The sequence below is a fragment of the Zootermopsis nevadensis genome, unplaced genomic scaffold, assembly GCF_977971745.1.
Source record: "Zootermopsis nevadensis isolate Lab colony 2312 unplaced genomic scaffold, Znev_1.0 Znev_ptg000006l, whole genome shotgun sequence".
Classification (NCBI taxonomy): domain Eukaryota; kingdom Metazoa; phylum Arthropoda; class Insecta; order Blattodea; family Termopsidae; genus Zootermopsis; species Zootermopsis nevadensis.
In genome coordinates, this window is record NW_028259138.1 from 12,598,101 (window position 1) to 12,617,770 (window position 19,670).

General features: G+C 39.7%; 2 protein-coding genes across 3 annotated transcripts in view; both read right to left on the reverse strand.

Annotated features, from left to right (window-relative positions):
- The window catches only part of LOC110837444 (lipase maturation factor 2), a 176,672-nt gene that overhangs the window by 55,135 nt on the left and 101,867 nt on the right, over positions 1-19,670 (reverse strand). For both annotated transcript variants that reach the window (XM_087343735.1, XM_087343734.1), the window contains exon 3: positions 19,285-19,332. The gene's annotated coding sequence lies outside the window, so the exon portion shown is untranslated. The remainder of the gene's footprint in view (positions 1-19,284; positions 19,333-19,670) is intronic.
- Positions 12,766-15,123, reverse strand: LOC110837447 (uncharacterized). Its single transcript, XM_087343706.1, has one exon. It carries the CDS (start codon positions 13,884-13,886, stop codon positions 13,107-13,109), a length of 780 nt encoding a protein of 259 aa, XP_087199832.1. The 5' UTR covers positions 13,887-15,123; the 3' UTR covers positions 12,766-13,106.

The window sequence follows — 19,670 nt, forward strand, 5'->3', positions numbered from 1 at the left end:
AATGATAATTTATTCATTCTACCGTCAACTATTCATTCATGCATGCCACTCTCCCACCCCACCCCCGCAAAAAATCGTCCATGCGACCTCACAGAAGTTCAAACAGTCGCCCACAATCTTTCCCTGGGAATCTCCATACGTTTGCGATGTTTTAGAGCGTTGTTTATCCTGAATGTGCTGTGTCATCGCGTTTTACCAAGAAACAAACTCCGAATATAGTAAGAAGTAAGATCAGGGGAGGGGACCTCTACTGAATGAATCGAGTTCTCTCCCGTAGAGTAATGCAGTACGTAACTATCGACCGATCGCGTTCCTTCCATTAAGGCTTCGACCGGGATGTTCTTTTGTTAAATCTTATGTGGTTCCGCCTGATTCGACTTAAGTGAAGTGTTTTCTTCGCGGTACGGTCTGGATTCGTAAATATTATGAAGACGAGCTTCGGCTTCAAAGGGTTAACCAGCTGATTTTCGTAATGGTGAGGTGTAGTGTTTTCTTCGCGGTACGGACTGAATTCATAAATAATATTCAGACGATCTTCGGCTTCAAAGGGTTAAAGACGTAACCATCGATATTTTGGGCTGATTCGACTGAAATTATGATTCCTGTCAGGTGTAGAGTATTTTATGTACGCCGCCATGCCCAGACAGATTCCGGAATCCACCCAGCCTCCTCTTGAAAAGATACCGGTTTTTACCAATTGATAAATCGGTCGGAGCATAAAGCTGACTAATCATCTGAATCTAGTGTCAAAGTTTTCTATTCCTTTACCAAACACAAAGCATGCAAAATAAGAGGCATATTATTCAGAAAATATTAAAAGTGTCACAAGACGTAAAATAATGGTAATTTGGAAACTAGAAAATTATTTTCGGATGTTAGTATAGCCCTAAACTCAGCAAATGTTGACCCATCTAGGAGCTGAAACCAGTGATACTTTCGTACGAGTACACAAATTAAAATTCTCGTATACTTAAACAGAACAACGAGATTCAAAAGCGAACTCTTCAAATCTGTCGTTGGCGACAGACTGCTTCATTTGAACCAAAAATCAATACAGTTATAAACACTATGTCTTAATAAGAAAGCATGCTTTTGACGAAAGTGTAATAAACAATATAATTGCAATTAATTTGATTTTATAACCAACTACTACCGATAAAATGGTCGATCGTGAGGTGTAATTTTTCGAACGAAAAACATTCAAAATCGAAAGGATTATGCCTCGTCACTGGACGCAAATGCAATCAATAGTTCCACTTTCTTCTCAAATGACAAATAAATAAGATCTCAAGTGAAGTAGCCTACATTTTAGATTCTTTAGATGCTTGTTATCATGCAGTTGAGATATATTGCCTTCCTGTCTGTCTTCTGAAGCACTGAAAATAAAACAACAGAGTACGTTTTCCAGTGTTTTGCGTGGCTTTGGAAAGTGGTTTCTCACTGCAAAGGAGTACGTATTTTGAAATAAAAAATATGAAGCCAGGATATCGCAAACGACTAAGGTCCAAAGTTTTACTATAGTATTGTTAGGATTGTTAAATCAAGATAATGGGTGGAATTTGCTGACAGAAAACATAAAAGTTCATAGAGAAATTTGTTAATGAAATCTCTTAAAAAGCGTAAATATTGGAAACTGAAAATATGTGAGGAAATACTAAGATGGAGGCATGTTGTGATGATAGTGGGTGGAACTGGGCCAGATTAGTGTTCAATGGCAGTTTCTGCTACCACAAAATCAGCTGGTTCATTTTTACATAGCCTGGACAAGTTCTAAGGCAAAATCGTGTGTAATAGCAGAAACCCTGTTAAACCATCTTTGCTTATTGTACAGAGCTCGAATCTTACTGAAATTAGCCGTGAGAATAGAGGACTGATGGACATGGGTGAGAAAAGCCATAAGTGAGTAAGTTACCTCATAAGTCCGATATTAAATTTAAAATATGCCTAAGACGTAAGAGACATACAGATTTATTGACCAAAAATTTTAGTATTTATTCAAAAAAACTGTTACTATTCATGTAAGATTTGAGGTTTTCACAGCGGTTAGTATGAAGATTTCCGTCTTCTGGGTTTTTGCGCTGTGCAGTCTGGTCGATGTTTACTAACGTTTCGGTGGTCATATTGCCTCCATCTTCAGGGCGATATTTGAAGTTTTCACAGCGGTTAGTATGAAGATTTCTGTCTTATGGGTTGAAGGGCCGTGTGGTCTAATAGAAGTTTACCACGTTTCTGAGGTGTTTGTAAAATCCATCGTGATTAGCCAGTCACTATTAGGCGAACAATCTGAGCAGATGTAGTGTTAACGTTGGTGAAATGCACTATCGATATGCGCTGGGACGCTGTTGGCACAAAGTCGTCGACCTCCGGTTGCAGTAAAAGAGATTAGTCTATTAAATACCATTATAGCCAATAAATGTTCTTCCAGCACATCCGCAATTTCTAAGCACTGTACCTTCATTACAATCGTGTTATCATCTTAGCTTGAAACCCACAACAGGGCCTTATTAGGGCCTAGTGTTTTTATGCACGTCGTTCTGAATGTTCGATTTAAAGCAATTTACAAACGGTGACATTTCGATTAGGGGATGGTGTGTTTCAAATTTGTCCGGTCCTGTTGACGTCATTAATACGCTTCCAGATCTTAACTGTTTTGGTTTGTAAAGAAGTTTCGAGAACATAGGGTGACACTCAGAGAAATTGTTCCCTGTGTTTCAGCCAGATCTTTGTTCTACTTAAACAGATTTAATCACTTAGAACTCAGTAAGTGAAGGCCGTGGGAACTCAGGGTCTAGGGCCTGTCGACTACAGAACCAATGGCGGCGAAATCACTGCACCCAATATCCCCATGCGTCCTTTGCAACACGTATTTAGAGTTATTAAATCCGCTTTGTCTGGTAATTCTCCCTTTGGCAACCAGATCGCAGCACATCAATGTCCACCTCACGACTTTCCTCATCCGCCATTTTGTTGCCACCGCTCATACCATATTCAAAAGTACGATTTTAAGACCGTGCAGAATAGCACAACCTCCACACCAAATTTTATCCAAATCCGTCCAGTGGTTCTTGAGTTTAACCGACTGGACGGACGGATGGACAGACACGATCAGCCCGTGATGCGTTCTCTCACTTTGTACAAAGAACTCTGTCAAATGATAACAATTATATATTAATGTTTGACTTAATATTTTTATGACGTAATGAACAAGAGTACACCAAAATTTTCTTATATCACGTGATTTCATTCAAAATTTTTACGTTGCGTTATCGACGTAAAATCTAGATTTATCTCGCGGTTTGATAGTTGTAACTGTTATTAGTCGTGTGGAATTTTCATATGTAGACCTTTATAATTCATAAACATACAAATTTTGAGATTTTTTTTTTGTTATTATACGTTGAATCTAATCTAGTAAATTTAAGTTAATTTAATCTAGTAAACTTAATAATAGGAGCGGACTAGTAAGTCATATGCTTATTCATTCATAGTCCCTGCTGACCTCAACATACACATAATTCTTTAATGGCGATCACATTCTACCGAACACTCGGCTACATTAATTCGGAGCACATTCCGAAAGACTGAGACAGACAAGATGTCAAAAACTATGGACTTCTGCTGCGATTGGACACGGCTGATCAAATGAGAAGATTTTATCAAGAAAGTATCAAGTCACAACTAAGAAACAAATCAGACGTTCCAATTGGTTTCACTCTTACCGAAAATTCTGAAATGTCTTTCAATTCAAGTCCCATTTCAATCCAATTCCGATCTAATGTAATGTATCTAATCACTGGTTTGCGTTATTATTTAAATCTGCTCTAACTTCCCTTTCAAACGTTATTCTTTTATCACGAGTTTCTTGAATGCCAGAGAGTGAGAAAATATGCTTACAAAACCTCACGAAATTCCTAACATTAACATATATTTTTTTAAGTTATAGCGAATTAACAAAAATATATTTACACGGATGTCCGCTTACTTCTCACAGGGTTTCACGTTCCATCGTTTGAAAACTACTACGTCATGAAGTTAGTTCCGGGTTATTCCGGATAATTACCAACTCATAATATTGGCCGCAACGAGATTTCTCCCGAACCAATCCAATTTGCAGGTTCTTATGACACTATCATCCGTCACATTATCGCTAGCCTCTGCACAAAACAATATTACATTAAACAAAATGATGAAGCAATAGGCTTTGCTAGTCATCATCCTCTATTGCCATTCCGTGAAGCTATGAAGAAGTGTCAAGTCCTTATAGGTCTCTCTGCATCACCCATTCTTCTTCACGATTGTTTCTGAGCAGTTCCTGGTGCGAATATGCATCATGTACAAGGACGAAGATTTCCGTCTTCTGGGTTGTTGCGCTGTGTAGTCTGGTCGATGTTAACCAACGTTTCAGAGGTCATACTGCCTCCGTCATCAGGGCGATGAGTATGAAGATTTCTGTCTTCTGGGTTGTTGCGCTGTGTAGTCTGGTCGATGTTAACCAACGTTTCAGAGGTCATACTGCCTCCGTCATCAGAGTATGAAGACTTCTGTCTTCTGGGTTGTTGCGCTGTGTAGTCTGGTTGATGTTAACCAACGTTTCAGAGGTCATACTGCCTCCGTCATCAGGGCGATGAGTCTAAAGATTTCTGTCTTCTGGGTTGTTGCGCTGTGTAGTCTGGTCGATGTTAACCAACGTTTCAGAGGTCATACTGCCTCCGTCATCAGGGCGATGAGTATGAAGATTTCTGTCTTCTGGGTTGTTGCGCTGTGTAGTCTGGTTGATGTTAACCAACGTTTCAGAGGTCATACTGCCTCCGTCATCAGAGTATGAAGATTTCCGTCTTCTGGGTTGTTGCGCTGTGTAGTCTGGTCGATGTTAACCAACGTTTCAGAGGTCATACTGCCTCCATCATCAGAGTATGAAGATTTCTGTCTTCTGGGTTGTTGCGCTGTGTAGACTGGTCGATGTTAACCAACGTTTCACAGGTCATACTGCCTCCATCATCAGAGTATGAAGATTTCTGTCTTCTGGGTTGTTGCGCTGTGTAGACTGGTCGATGTTAACCAACGTTTCAGAGGTCATACTGCCTCCGTCATCAGGGCGATGAGTATGAAGATTTCTGTCTTCTGGGTTGTTGCGCTGTGTAGTCTGGTCGATGTTAACCAACGTTTCAGAGGTCATACTGCCTCCGTCATCAGAGTATGAAGACTTCTGTCTTCTGGGTTGTTGCGCTGTGTAGTCTGGTTGATGTTAACCAACGTTTCAGAGGTCATACTGCCTCCGTCATCAGGGCGATGAGTCTAAAGATTTCTGTCTTCTGGGTTGTTGCGCTGTGTAGTCTGGTCGATGTTAACCAACGTTTCAGAGGTCATACTGCCTCCGTCATCAGGGCGATGAGTATGAAGATTTCTGTCTTCTGGGTTGTTGCGCTGTGTAGTCTGGTTGATGTTAACCAACGTTTCAGAGGTCATACTGCCTCCGTCATCAGAGTATGAAGATTTCCGTCTTCTGGGTTGTTGCGCTGTGTAGTCTGGTCGATGTTAACCAACGTTTCAGAGGTCATACTGCCTCCATCATCAGAGTATGAAGATTTCTGTCTTCTGGGTTGTTGCGCTGTGTAGACTGGTCGATGTTAACCAACGTTTCACAGGTCATACTGCCTCCATCATCAGAGTATGAAGATTTCTGTCTTCTGGGTTGTTGCGCTGTGTAGACTGGTCGATGTTAACCAACGTTTCAGAGGTCATACTGCCTCCATCATCAGGGCGATGAGTATGAAGATTTCCGTCTTCTGGGTTGTTGCGCTGTGTAGTCTGGTTGATGTTAACCAACGTTTCAGAGGTCATACTGCCTCCGTCATCACGGTATTAACGCTTCTGGTTTGAATTAACGAATCATCCAAATCGAATCTCAGCAGGTACACCAACCATTCTTACTTTTGAAGTTTACCTTACTCGTTCTAGTGACAGTAACCTGAAGGAGTTTAGGGCTGATTAATCCTCAGTCGCTTCAATTTCACCGGATTCGACCACCCTGTGGAATCATTTGACGCTAAATGATCGCTGGGGTTGGCAGCATTATCATTCTGTTTTGTATTACGCGTTACCAATTTTGTAATCTGTTCTCTTCAAATACAATTAATAACCTCTCTCGAAACTAGAAAGACACTTAAAAAACAAACAAATATATTAATAACAATTTGGCAATTGATGATCTGAAGCTTTCACGGCGACTATGTATAGTAAATTATTCTCGGGCATAAGAGAAAATCAACGTTTCGAGAACCATCTGTCCTCGTCCTCAGGGTACTGTAAGTAGAACCCTGGTACTGTGGGTTCAAATCACATTCGGGACACGGGTGTACTGCTGTTCCTTCTGGGTTCTGTTGTTATGTATAGGTAAAATTCTTGTAATGGGCTCATCCCCCATCCAAGGAGTCCAATCAAATATCTACACGATCATCTTCACTACCAGGCAGCTTAAACATGGGTGGTGTTCCCGCTTACCACTAGGTGGGAGCCCGAACGGAATCTAGAAATATTCTAAAACATGATGGCGAAAATAGAATACGCCCCTGCCGGGATTCGAGTCCCGACAGTAGACAGTTGCTTTACTCTTCCAAAGAGTACAAGACACAACTTGTGAGTGTTGTTCTTCTTAGAATCTGAAGCCGTGTAAACTCGTGCGTAGCGTTTCGGAGAAACCCGCTGTTTCCATCTTCATCCCCGAAGATGGAGAAAGTAAGTTCTCGAAACGTTAACGAATCTGACAGACTAGAGCTTGTCTGACAGGCAACGCCTGCTACGTACGTATGTTGCAGTAAAGTCAGATGGAGCTTCCTTGATAACAGGACTTGCCGTTAAAGTACCTCGACGAATCAGAAGACACTTCTTCAACGTATTAAATATGTCGTCTTTAATTTTAATACACACAAACTATCCAACGACATGAAACGCAGAGCGCATTTGATACAAAACTTGGTCAGCCCTGAGATGAAGGCAAGGAAATGAACATTCTTCTGCATTTTATGGTCTTCAGATAGAACAAAGCAACCACTTAAGATATCCATTATTATTGGTACAATTACAGCTCTGTACGTGATTGTAGGGACTTTTTGCAGTGCGTTTTAGGGATTAATTCCGATCGCTTGTTGTTCTAGTCTATAATGGAGGGAATTGTTTGTCGTAATTCTGGAATTGCAGGGGATGAGAATAAAAGTGGAATATGAGTCTAATTCTTCGAGGTTAGGTTTCAACTCCTTCTACACCTAAAAATCACATTAGATACATTATTTATTTATTTGTAGTGTTCTGTCTGATGACAGGTCCATATGAACAGGATCCTTCCATCCTTTTCTCGGACTGGGACCTGTTCATATACGTTCTTGGCAGATGATCCAGAAGTGGTTTGCCATTGCCTTCTTCTGTGTGTGAATGGAGTAATTGTTGGGATACCACGGAGAAACCGGGGAAGCCCCCGGAGGAAAACTCCGTGATGCCTAGACCACGGCCTTGCCCAACACAAGTTATAAATTCGGGCACCGCCGGGAATCGAACCCGAGACCCCAGGCTTAAAGTTAACCTTGGCGCTAGTTAGAAATGTTTACTTCCATGATCCAGTGACTTTACCCACGGTAATGCACGCTTCTAACCTGAAATCTAAAAATGGGATTCACGGAAAACTGCTTTATTTTTGAAGAATCGAACCCAGCTTTTGGTCAGTCACTTAGCTAGGTGAGTTGTCCCTAGTGTACTAGGTTTTGATAATACTGATTGAATTATGTCCAGTCAGTAATATCAAAACGTAGTACAAGTGATATGGATACCGAGGCATGGGATATTACACAGTGAACTGGCCGACTTATCGGCAGAACAGGGTTCTAAAATAACACTTCTGAGACGCTTTGGCATGTCCGACTGGGCTGACAACCCACTATAAAGAACTGAAGAAATCTAACAAAAAAAAGTTTCAAGATACATGCAAAGCTACTTATACCCTTCGTAACACAATCAATAAATTTTTTTGCCCAAAAATTGTATCAAATAATTCATGATCCTCAGATACAACATCGATTATTTATCCAAATAGCATTAACAATATATTTTTTTGTAATTAAATTATTTGGTTATTCCGTCAAATCACAATGTATTTAAAATAAGATAATTACAATTGTAAATAGATTATTCGATATGGAACACAGAATGATATTTTAATTATTTTAATTATCTTATTTTAAATACATTGTGATTTGACGGAATAACCAAATAATTTAATTTTAATTTAATAAGTCACAATATGACGCAACTACACTATCTTACTGAATAATAAGTACTGTAATTGTTAAGCGCTGTTTCCTTTCAGGTACGGACTGAAACTTTAAATATTAAGACGACATTCGGGGTCGAAGTTTAAACAGAACTGGGAAGCAACTACGACAAAGTAACAAGTTAAATGTATGTTTCACGACTATTCGCAGGAGACTTTCACTTAAAAGAATATCCATTCAAATTAGGTTTAATTTATGTTTGTATTAGCAGCAGGTCCCTAAACTCAAAACACGGCGACGAAATGACAGTCTTCTGTTAAATCCCGTCGCCTAGTGCGGTGGAAACTGATCGATGTTTCAGAGCGCGATGTCTTATAGCCCTGATGATGGAGGCAGTAAGAACCTCTATAAAAGTAAAGCTGCCTGGCTACTTGTCATGATGGCGCTGGGTGGCGGAGAGCGGTTGTGGTGGTAAGAGTAATAGATCCTTTATTCTCGACCTCAACACTAGATGTTCGTCACGCCCCGGCAGCAATTTGGGGAAAGGGCCCCCGATGCCCCTAAGGTAAGAAGCTGGCTCAGTCCGTAGTAAGAAATTATACCGACTGAGCTATTCCGGTCCACTATGTACCTCTGCAATGTCGGTCAAGTTCTCAAAGACAATTTAACTACGTTGTCAGGAGCTGAAGACGAAATGACATCAAAAGTTTTCGTCTCTCTAGGGCTCATTTGTTGAACCATAAGGAGTCCAGTAAGTTATATATTTATTTAGTGTTCTGTCTGACGACAGGTCCATATGAACAGGATCCTTCCATCCTTTTCTCGGACTGGGACCTGTTCATATACGTTCTTGGCAGATGATCCAGAAGTGGTTTGCCATTGCCTTCTTCTGTGTGTGAATGGAGTAATTGTTGGGATGCCACGGAGGAAAACTCCGTGTTGCCTAGACCAAGGCCTTGCCCAACACAAGTTATAAATTCGGGCACCGCCGGGAATCGAACCCGAGACACCAGGATTACAAGGCCAGCGTTCTAACCGCTAGCCGGCCGTGTCCAGTAAGTAGACTAATTCAAAGATGGTTGCTTGTCGTCTGGAGATCAAAAATCCTACTCAGACTAATGCAATTTGTTCAGTTTGCACGGGTGTTAAAGGGATAGATTACTGGGACGGACAAGACGCCATTACTGGTCTATTGTGTTCTATTCCCATGTTTTCCCGTCATTTTATTTCTTCCCTTATTTAACGACGCTTTTCCAGCTATATAGGATATGCATCGTGGGTCGATATATGGTAATGTCTTCGCGTTGTATAATAACACAGTTTCAGTTTCAGAAAAATAGAGCATCGCAGGTTGTTTTAAGGTAATCACTAACGCTGAGTATGGTCGAATTTTAAAGAAGATGGCCGTGGCCTATTTTAAGGAGTCTCGGTATTCGCCTTGTGAGACCGCTAAGAATTATACCACAGTCGAGATTTCGTATCGGGTACCTGCTGAACATCGCCGTCAGTGTAGTGGCAGGCAATATGAAAACCGGTTTAGAAGCGATATCTAAATATCTTGTGTATCGATATATCTGAGACAATGGACAATGCCTAGCAAAATATTGACGTAAGGGATTTATAACATTAAGCTTCTCACCCGGAGTTCTTTATGACAAAAATAAAAATTTTGCTTCTCATCATTTAAGTTGAATTCTATAAATAACGCACGTATACGACATTTTATTATTTATGTCGAGAAGAAGAAAAATGTTTATAAATCTTTATAAAATAAATGTAGGTACGGTGAAAACAGAGATGTAGCTGGAAAGTCCGTGATAAATTGTTTTAGACCGTTTCAGAGCTCAGTAAAGTCTCTTAGCTATTAATCATTCAGGTGTCAAAACACACGAGACAGTAATAACACTGGTCCTTCAACTTTCAGTATCCAGACTCATTTTGTAACAGACAAATCTCTGTGTATACTCGACTTCAGATTTATCATTATTAAGCTAAGATATCAAACTGCTATTTTCTTACATCAAGTACTCCATCCCTCGAATCCCCCCCACAAAAGATAATGAGAACAAAAATATCCACCTTTATAAGGAGCCTCGTCCTTGTCTTCACCAACTCAAGATTTAATAACGGTCGTATTAAAGCAACCAGTCACACAGAAATATGCTCATTAATAATAACTTCTTAAATACAAGCTGTGTTCTGTGTTGTTGCTCCGTGAAATCTGGTAGAAATTTACCGACGTTTCAGAGGTATGCTGATAATGGACGTGAAGTTAGTGTTTATCGTAGAATGGATCGTGAATTTGTTCAAAAAAACTTGAAGATTTTTTTTTTTCAAAACAGACACGTAAATTCTACGTATAATCACACACGAGTTTGCAGCTAAATGAAACTGTGATTGTAGGAAAGAGTGTTCGGTAGAATGCGATGGACGAGTTAGCTAGATGAAAATTGCAATGTGACTGGCTCCAAATCAAAAGTACGTGCTTCGATGGTTTCTGCGCACAATTAGGAGGGGAGCGTCCATGTTAACCCTGTTAGCCAGGCTAACACTTTGAAAAGCGAAAAATGAAAGTCTTCTATCCTCGAATATAATACACTTTTCCAACACAAGAATAGTAACTACTATTTTTCCTTAATGACGATCGTATCAATGAATTTCATTAAAAAAACAGAGTTTACTGTTGGACACTTTCAGTATTAACAGGTACTTTTCTGAAGATTTCTGTCTTCTGGGTTATTGCGCTGTGTAGTCTGGTCGATGTTAACCAACGTTTCAGAGGTCATACTGCCTCCGTCATCAGGGCGATCGCCCTGATGACGGAGGCAGTATGACCTCTGAAACGTTGGTTAATATCGACCAGACTACACAGCGCAATAACCCAGAAGACAGAAATCTTCATAATCACCGCTGTGAGAACCTCAAGTCTTACAGGTACTTTTCTGTAATTACGATAAGTTAGAGCTCTGTCTTTGCGTACGGTAAAAGCGGATAGAACCAACAGATTGTGTGGAGGTCGCATCTGTCTGTCTACTGTATGAAAACGTGAAGACTGAAATGTAATGAGCTAAGAAAATTTGATCCGTCATTTGTTATGGGTTTGATACTCGAAAACGAAGTGCTGGGTAAAATGTCTGGACCTAAGAAGGTTGAAGGGACTGGAAGCTGCAGAAAACTGTATAATAATAAGCATCATAATTTTAACTCTTCGCCAAATATTATTAGTACGATAAAATCAAGAAAAATGATATTTCAGGGCACGTAGCACGCACAGATAAAATGTGAAATATGCATATCTACGACATATTGATCGGAAAACTTGAAGGGAACTTCGAGAACATAGACGCATCTGGAGGATAATATTAAAATGGATTTTAAAGGAAAAATTACATGAAGATGTAGACTGGATTTATGTGGTTTAGGATAGGGACAAGTGACGGACTTTTATATAGACCATAATTAACCTTAGGGTTGCAAACAAGGCGGAACATTTCTTGAAAAGCTGAGAGACTATTAGGCCTCTGCCCCGTGGAATTTGTTACACATTTAACCAAGTTTAAGAAAATAAGTATTTCATATCTATGCTCCTTACTTCCTTTGGAAAAAAAAATGAACTTTTATTTATAATAAACTAATATTTATGCCAGTGGGTTAAAAAACAGTTTTTAAAGTATGTTTTACTCTGAAGAGTTAGTCTACTCTTTTGTAACTTGGTAAATTCACTGCATTACTTCTTTGGGGTTGAACGATTTGTGTTGAACATTACTATTCTTTTTCTACCTGGTTTTTTAATATTTTATATATATATATATATATATATACGAACACTTTGCACTCGATAGCTCCATATATCAGACCTGGAGAGGCAGGATCGTGTTCAAACCCCGAGCTATTAAAGACGATTATATCTCACAATTCTAAATCATCTAACACAAATAATGTTTGCCTCGTGCATAAATTCAATTTTCGAATTATTAGTACGATTTCAATGGTTTCTCTTCTATAAAAATCCATTACCACATAATATTTCAATTATTATATCGTAAATAAACATTTTTAGACATGCTAGTCGTCAATACTGAAATCTGAAGCAGACGACGAGCTAGTAAAGATCAGATACATTGCCTGACATTTGGACTGTGCAATGTAAAGAAGATTTGAAGCTGGTTCTCAAGAAACCCACGCCTTACCGGACGAATAACTAGAAAAATTTACGAATCACCTTGTTAGTCTGAGCCTGAAGCATTTCGTGCCTTATCTTCAAAAAATCCACCAGCTTGTGTTCGATTCGTCATTATCTCACAATTTTTTTAAAAAAATTACGATCAGCAACACAAATAACTTTACATTGACTATATTAAACACTCGTATCGCAGAGCAGATACGGACATTACGAGAACCACACGTGGCCCACGAGCCACGGGTTACCCAAGTAAGCCCAGTATTTATTTATTTCTTAATTTCTAAATATAACAAACCAAATAATAGATCCAACTTTCGTGCATCAGTTGTCAGGTTATAAGTCTTTATAGAAATGTATTCTATCAATATTATAAATATGTACATCGTTCTTTCATGTATTGAGGCACTGATTTATTCTTGTCCAATGCTAGTACCAACATCAAAACACGATTAGTGACGCATGTAATTTAGTTTTCATAGCAACAATTTCGAATTATATTTAAAAATACTGAAAATAAATGCATTTCGTGTCACACTTGTCATATATATCATGTCTCGTTTAAAACACCTTAGCACATATTTAAATAACAATATAATATTACAGTTCATTAAGGTAGAGTTCATGACAAATGTTCGCCAGATCGTCAAAATAAAACTGTGACTTCAGTCTCTCTGCAAAAGTTCATACAGCGCTGATATATACGTTTGCGCCATTTGAAGTGTTTCAAATTTGGACAACTTCCTGTCGTTACCCAAAGACGGCACGACGTCTCTTAAACGATCAAAGGCGTCGTTTAAACTGTTCATCCGTCGCCTTTCTCTTGCATTTGCTGCCAAGCGTCTCTTCTTCATGACTTCCACTCCCGGAGTCGAAATCTGTTGACCTACAGATCTCACCTTATGTCCCGAAGACATTCCTCTCCTGTCCCTGTGATGCGGGTATATCACAGGACTGTCGCCACCACTGTCACTGTTACAAAACTCTTGTTGAACCATCGGGTATGGACAGCGATGAACATCCTGGACAACAGCCTCGTTCCGCCCTTCCGTCATCACCGAAACGTCGTGTGGATTCTTTTTGTTGAAACACCCGTCGTTCCCAAAGCGGTTCTCGTTGTACTGCCAGAAATTTTCATCGTCTTGATTGTAATAATAATTCTGGTAATAATTATGATACTGATTTTGTTGTGAATTATCGTGGCGGGGTCTGGGGGTGTGGTCAGCGTAGCCATGAGGGTGGTGGGGATACGCTTGCTTGTCGTACGTGGTAATGGGGTTGTTTACGGTTGTTGGACTCGGGATGGAGGTGAAGGAAGATGAATATATACTGTCGGGACTGGACACAGGGCTCCGGTAACCATCCGAAGACCCGTCCGATGGCCGTGGCAACGTCGATGGAACGCGATGCTGCGGATGGCAAATATATGACGCCATCATTGTCATCTCACAATTGTGACAGCTGACACAAAAGTGTTCTTTCTTAAAAAGACATAAACTCAGATGTCAGCAATATTTATCACACGCTCCATGTTTAGGACAAGAGTTTAGAATCGATAATCCGGCACATTAAACACGCACTGAATCTTCTTTGTAATATTCGCAATACATTCAAGATTACTCTCTGTCGATTAAACTTATTTTTTAACACCAGAGAATCACGTGTTAACACTTGAACAAGTCGATATACTTTACCATCAGTAACATTTAACTAAACAATTTTAAACTCTGGTGGATAATCCATTTGTATGTTCGTTTCAAAATATAACACACGTTACGTTTTCGCTGAACTCAATGTACTTTCTGTGCAGAACTTTATTAAGTTTTTAACACATTTAAACATACAAATGTACACACACAGCCTGTAATGCAGTTTGGCTAAATTTCTTTGCAAAACAACCTAAAATCTTTTAATATAACACGTTCAAACACACCGACAACCGAAAGTTCCATGTTCCTTGAACACGAATTTAAACCACTCGTATTAGCATTCGAAGGACAGATTCTTCTCATTTGCCGCTGAATATCCTTTGAGGAAAGAGTCATAGAATAAGCGCCCGGAAGAAAGGAGCACAGAGAAATCCTGTAGCACGTGTCCAGCGTGTCTGTTCCAGATGACTTCTGGGAGTCAACTGACTGGTTTAAGAGGTACATCTTAAGACAAGGCCCCAGCCTACCATCCTCTCCTAGCGGCCGACCGCGAGAGAGAAGCTACTGGCTACAGATCACGTGGTTTACGTGGCACCCAACGTCTTCACGCAAAAGAAGACCACGGTTAAGCGGACGAGAGTCGGGTAATTGCTTGAGGTGATACGGTGCTTAGCAGCAGGTGATCGTGGGGCAGCGTCTACGTTCCTCCTGCTATTTGCAAAGTCGTAACGCGCATTTATTTATTCCTGGTTTACATTACGACGACGTAAGTGGGCCAGATTACATGGCGTCGAATGATATAATGATTTAGAATCAAGATCGTGGCCTGACTGATGGTAGCATCTACTGTCATGGAGGGACTGTGGAGAACCACGGAAAATGATAGCCGGTATCCGAGATGAAATTTTAATCCGGGACCTCTCATATACGAAGCAACGGTGATAATCACGCGACGGAAAATTTCTGTCAACCATCACAGAAACTCTTCGTGTGCACCGTGGAACCAAGCAGGGTAGCGTAGCGGTAACGCTTTAAAAATTCAAAATAAAAATTATTCGAATTTTAACCTGGTTTAAGTTATCTGCCACCCGCCTTCTGAAATCTCTCAGGGTACCATAAATGTTATTTATTTGTTGTTCATTTAACGAGATTGCCAGTAGCTCAGACTAGAGTCGAATGAAGGAATTGATATTAAAGTGGAAAGGAAAGGGAAGGAATCGGTATTGGTTTAATTTAGGGTGCTATCACATCATTTTCCGAAAGTGGCTGAGGAAAAACGTTAGTATACCTGGTTTCCGGATAGAGATTTTAACCCGAAACGTCTCAAATACAATGAAGGAGCAGTATATGTTGTTTATGAGATCACTGGAGTGGCATTAGACTAATTCTGAAGCCTCAACTGACGAAATACCTCAAAAACTTTCACTTGGAAGATATTGGAGTAGTTTGAAGAAAAAAAAAATATTAAAAAGAATCGCTGAGAAAATGTGCGTAAAAGTGAGGAATGAAAATAATTAGCCCTGTACAGGGCCCGATTTCTGGAAGTCGTGAGGACGCCTAAGAAACTTCCGATTCCACAAAAGCGAGAAATTCCTAAATCAGCTGAGTAGGTAACAACGGCTCGAACATACATGAGGACTGGAATCATCGATTAGTAGAAATTCGTAGTTAACATTCATGTCCAGTAAGATAATCTGACAACTGCTACAGTAAATAAAAAAAAACTGTCACTTCATCGCTTATACTTATTACATAAATTCCATCACTCACAAATACTGCTGACGAAGATGTTACAAATAAACAAATCAGAGTGGATATGCTGACTCCTTTAATTACAGCTCAGCTAATTAATAATTAACATCAGCCACGAGGGTTGTTGCAATCATAAAACAGCGCACAATTGGAATCCAGATGATTTAATTATTTTACTCGGTGTTAATGACTACCCACAATTTTTCTTTGTCACCTAAGCGACTAATCTCTGAGGATTGTCCCAGCGTTTGTGTTTACATCGGGATTAAGGCTTTGACCGGGATGTTCTTTTGTTAAATCTTATGTGGTACCGCCTGATTCGACTTCTAATGGTTAAGTGAAGTGTTTTCTTCGCGGTACGGTCTGGATTCGTAAATATTATTCAGACGAGCTTCGGCTTCAAAGGGTTAACCAGCTGATTTTCGTAATGGTGAGGTGTAGTGTTTTCTTCGCGGTACGGACTGAATTCATAAATAATATTCAGACGAGCTTCGGCTTCAAAGGGTTAACCAGCTGATTTTCGTAATGGTGAGGTGTAGTGTTTTCTTCGCGGTACGGACTGAATTCATAAATAATATTCAGACGAGCTTCGGCTTCAAAGGGTTAACCAGCTGATTTTCGTAATGGTGAGGTGTAGTGTTTTCTTCGCGGTACGGACTGAATTCATAAATAATATTCAGACGATCTTCGGCTTCAAAGGGTTAAGTGTCTCTGTTAATGGTTTTACTCAAGGCTGTTAGCCCGACTCAGGACACCCAGAGCAGGTGTTTGGCTCGTAACTGGACATTCCTGGGAAAATCTCGTAAAGCACGAAGTCGCGGATGTGGATACCAGATCCGTCCGGGACGAAGTACCTCCGGGTACAACGGTTCTGCTAAGGCGAATAACGCGATGTCAAAGTACAAAGGTCTAAAACAGGGGAGAGGATAGAAACAGACGCCTCAGGAGAACGAACATAAAAAGGAGTTGAAATAAAGAATCACAAAGGAAATTGAGAAATATATAATTATTCGTACAGGCGTCCCCCAGAATCAACGAGTCTTATTAGGAGTTGCAATTCTATTGAAGTTCCAAATGAACTCAACTGTTGACTTCCAGACATAATTTGCATCGAAGATGTCTTCTGAGATGTTGCACCGACGTTTCGGTAGAGCGAGAAATCTCACATAATTTTCACTGTCTATTCCCTAATGGCGTGTGATATCTTATGAGTATCCACAGCACAAGAGTTAGGAACTGCTCTCATTCTGATCATGCTATCGATTATCGATAGAGTACAGTGGCCTGTTTGCCCCGAAAGATATTTGCAGTTTGGGCCTAATGACAGCTCTGGGCCCATGACTTATTGCTGGAGAACGTTCTGATACACCCTCCGTAATCATAGCTGTTAGCACTGATACAGATCAGCGCAAGAATTTGTCAATATACACGATCTAAATGATACAGATCGGTCAAGATTATATCAGCATCGCATGTGTTAATCAAGAACAAACAGAGTACAGTTCGGTGCAAGAGTACTGAGAATCACAGGCACTAATCAGTGCAGACAGGTTAAAAGAATGCCAGGACTTCAAAAGCCAATCGTTTACGCGGTGCATTCCTGACTTCTATTTCAGTTTCAAATAAAGTTTAATCTCTAAAACTACCGATTTTAATAAAATTTTACATATGAAAATCTATAACAAATCTTCATACTGAATTTAATTTTGATTTGCATTGATTTAATATAGGTTAATCCACACTGAGCTAAAGTCGAAATTTATATAATTTCTTTAAACTTGTTAAAAACGGTATTTGAAATTTATGCGTTCAATCCTGTAAATTTAAGAGAGGTTGGAAAATTATCACGAACAGATAGCATGAAAGAATGAGAATGGAGTAATAACTGCTTATTTGAAGGTACCTACGTCCTGAAATTTCAATGTGCAAACGGAGAATAACCACATAACTTATCAGTCAGTATACCACGTGACGCTACAAACATTTGAATCGGGACTTCCCGAACACGTTCTCAGCGGCCTACTCTACTACATCACTTCAAGATTCTGTATTAATCTATCCCAGTGTGTCTCGAGCATCACAATTTGGTCCACCCGCCATGATTATATTACGAACTGTACAAAATTTAAAATGTTACCATTCATAGCAAGTTTAATGACAATCGGTCAACTGTTTCAGAAATTAAGAGAGTATTATGATGTAAGACTTGAGGTTCTCACAGCGGTGAGTATGAAGATTTCTGTCTTCTGGGTTGTTGCGCTGTGTAGTCTGGTAGATGTTAACCAACGTTTCAGAGGTCATACTGCCTCCGTCATCAGGGCGATGAGTTTGAAGATTTCTGTCTTCTGGGTTGTTGCGCTGTGTAGTCTGGTCGATGTTAACCAACGTTTCAGAGGTCATACTGCCTCCATCATCAGGGCGATGAGTATGAAGATTTCTGTCTTCTGGGTTGTTGCGCTGTGTAGTCTGGTCGATGTTAACCAACGTTTCAGAGGTCATACAACGTTGGTTAACATCGACCAGACTACACAGCGCAATAACCCAGAAGACAGAAATCTTCAGAGTATTATGATTTTAAAAGCCTACTTTCCTCCCTCAATGAGCCGGGATAGCTCAGTTAGTATAATGACTAGCTTACGGGCTGGACGACCGGGGTTCGATCCCCGACGGGGGCAGAGGATTTTTTCCTCTAGCCTCTGCGTCCAGACCGGCTCTGGGGCCCACCCAGCCTCCTCTACAATGGGTACCGGGGTCCTTTCCCGGGGGTAAAGCCGGCCGGGGCGTGATACTGACCACTCACCCCCATCTAGTGCCGAGGTCAAGGAAGAGAGGAGCTATACCTCCTCTCACCCCAAACGCCTACATGGCGCATAGCGGGACAAACTTTACTTTACTTTCCTCCCTCAAGAAAAGAAAAGAAGATAAAATACCATTCTATTACGATACAACAGCAATAATTACTTTCACTATAGTAAGTCGATTATGTATCTTAACTTCAGGCTGCAGTGTGGATTTCGGTGTTATAATAAGGATATTTGTTATGATATAGTTAAAGTTTACGAAGTTGCGACTGTGAATTACAAGAAGGGTTGTCTGATTGGTGTATGGAATATCCTACAATTCTATATTCCTTGCTTAAAGAACCAGTAACATGATGTTACATCGTTATTCTAATGATAAATGAAAACAATTTTACTTAACAGTAATTTTCACTATGTAGACGTATGCTTACAGAATGCAGTTGGACCCTCAATGCACTATAAATACGCCTGTTTATATAAAGCAGCTGCACCGTCAACGACCTCAATAAAGAAACTATTTTTAAAATTTAAAAAATTTTAAATTTTAAAATTTTAATAAATCGATCATAAAAATATAGATTATAAGCCTATACAAGTATGCTCAGAAGAACATCTACAAATAATAATAAATATTACTTTACCTTTCGGTCGACGACATTGAAGTCTTCTCCGTGAGATAGGTCCAGAACCTGAAACAAAACAAATAATCTATGAATTTAAATACTAGAAAATTTAAAAAAAAGCTAAGAACCTTAATGCATCCCATGTTCTCATATGAAATTTCACAAAGTAAAACAAAAACAAGAAACTGACCGAAATGATAAATTTTCTGACACCAAAGGTCGAAGGTTCAGCACTGTGTTTACAGCAGCCAGTTAATGAACACTACCCCGAGCCAGATTAATCCAATCCACATCCTTAAATCTTATTTCTGTAAAATAAATTTTAATAATATCTCAAAGTCTCTAAAGTTGTCTCTTCTCTTTAGGATTTCTTACTAAAATCTTGAATGCATTTCTCATTTTCC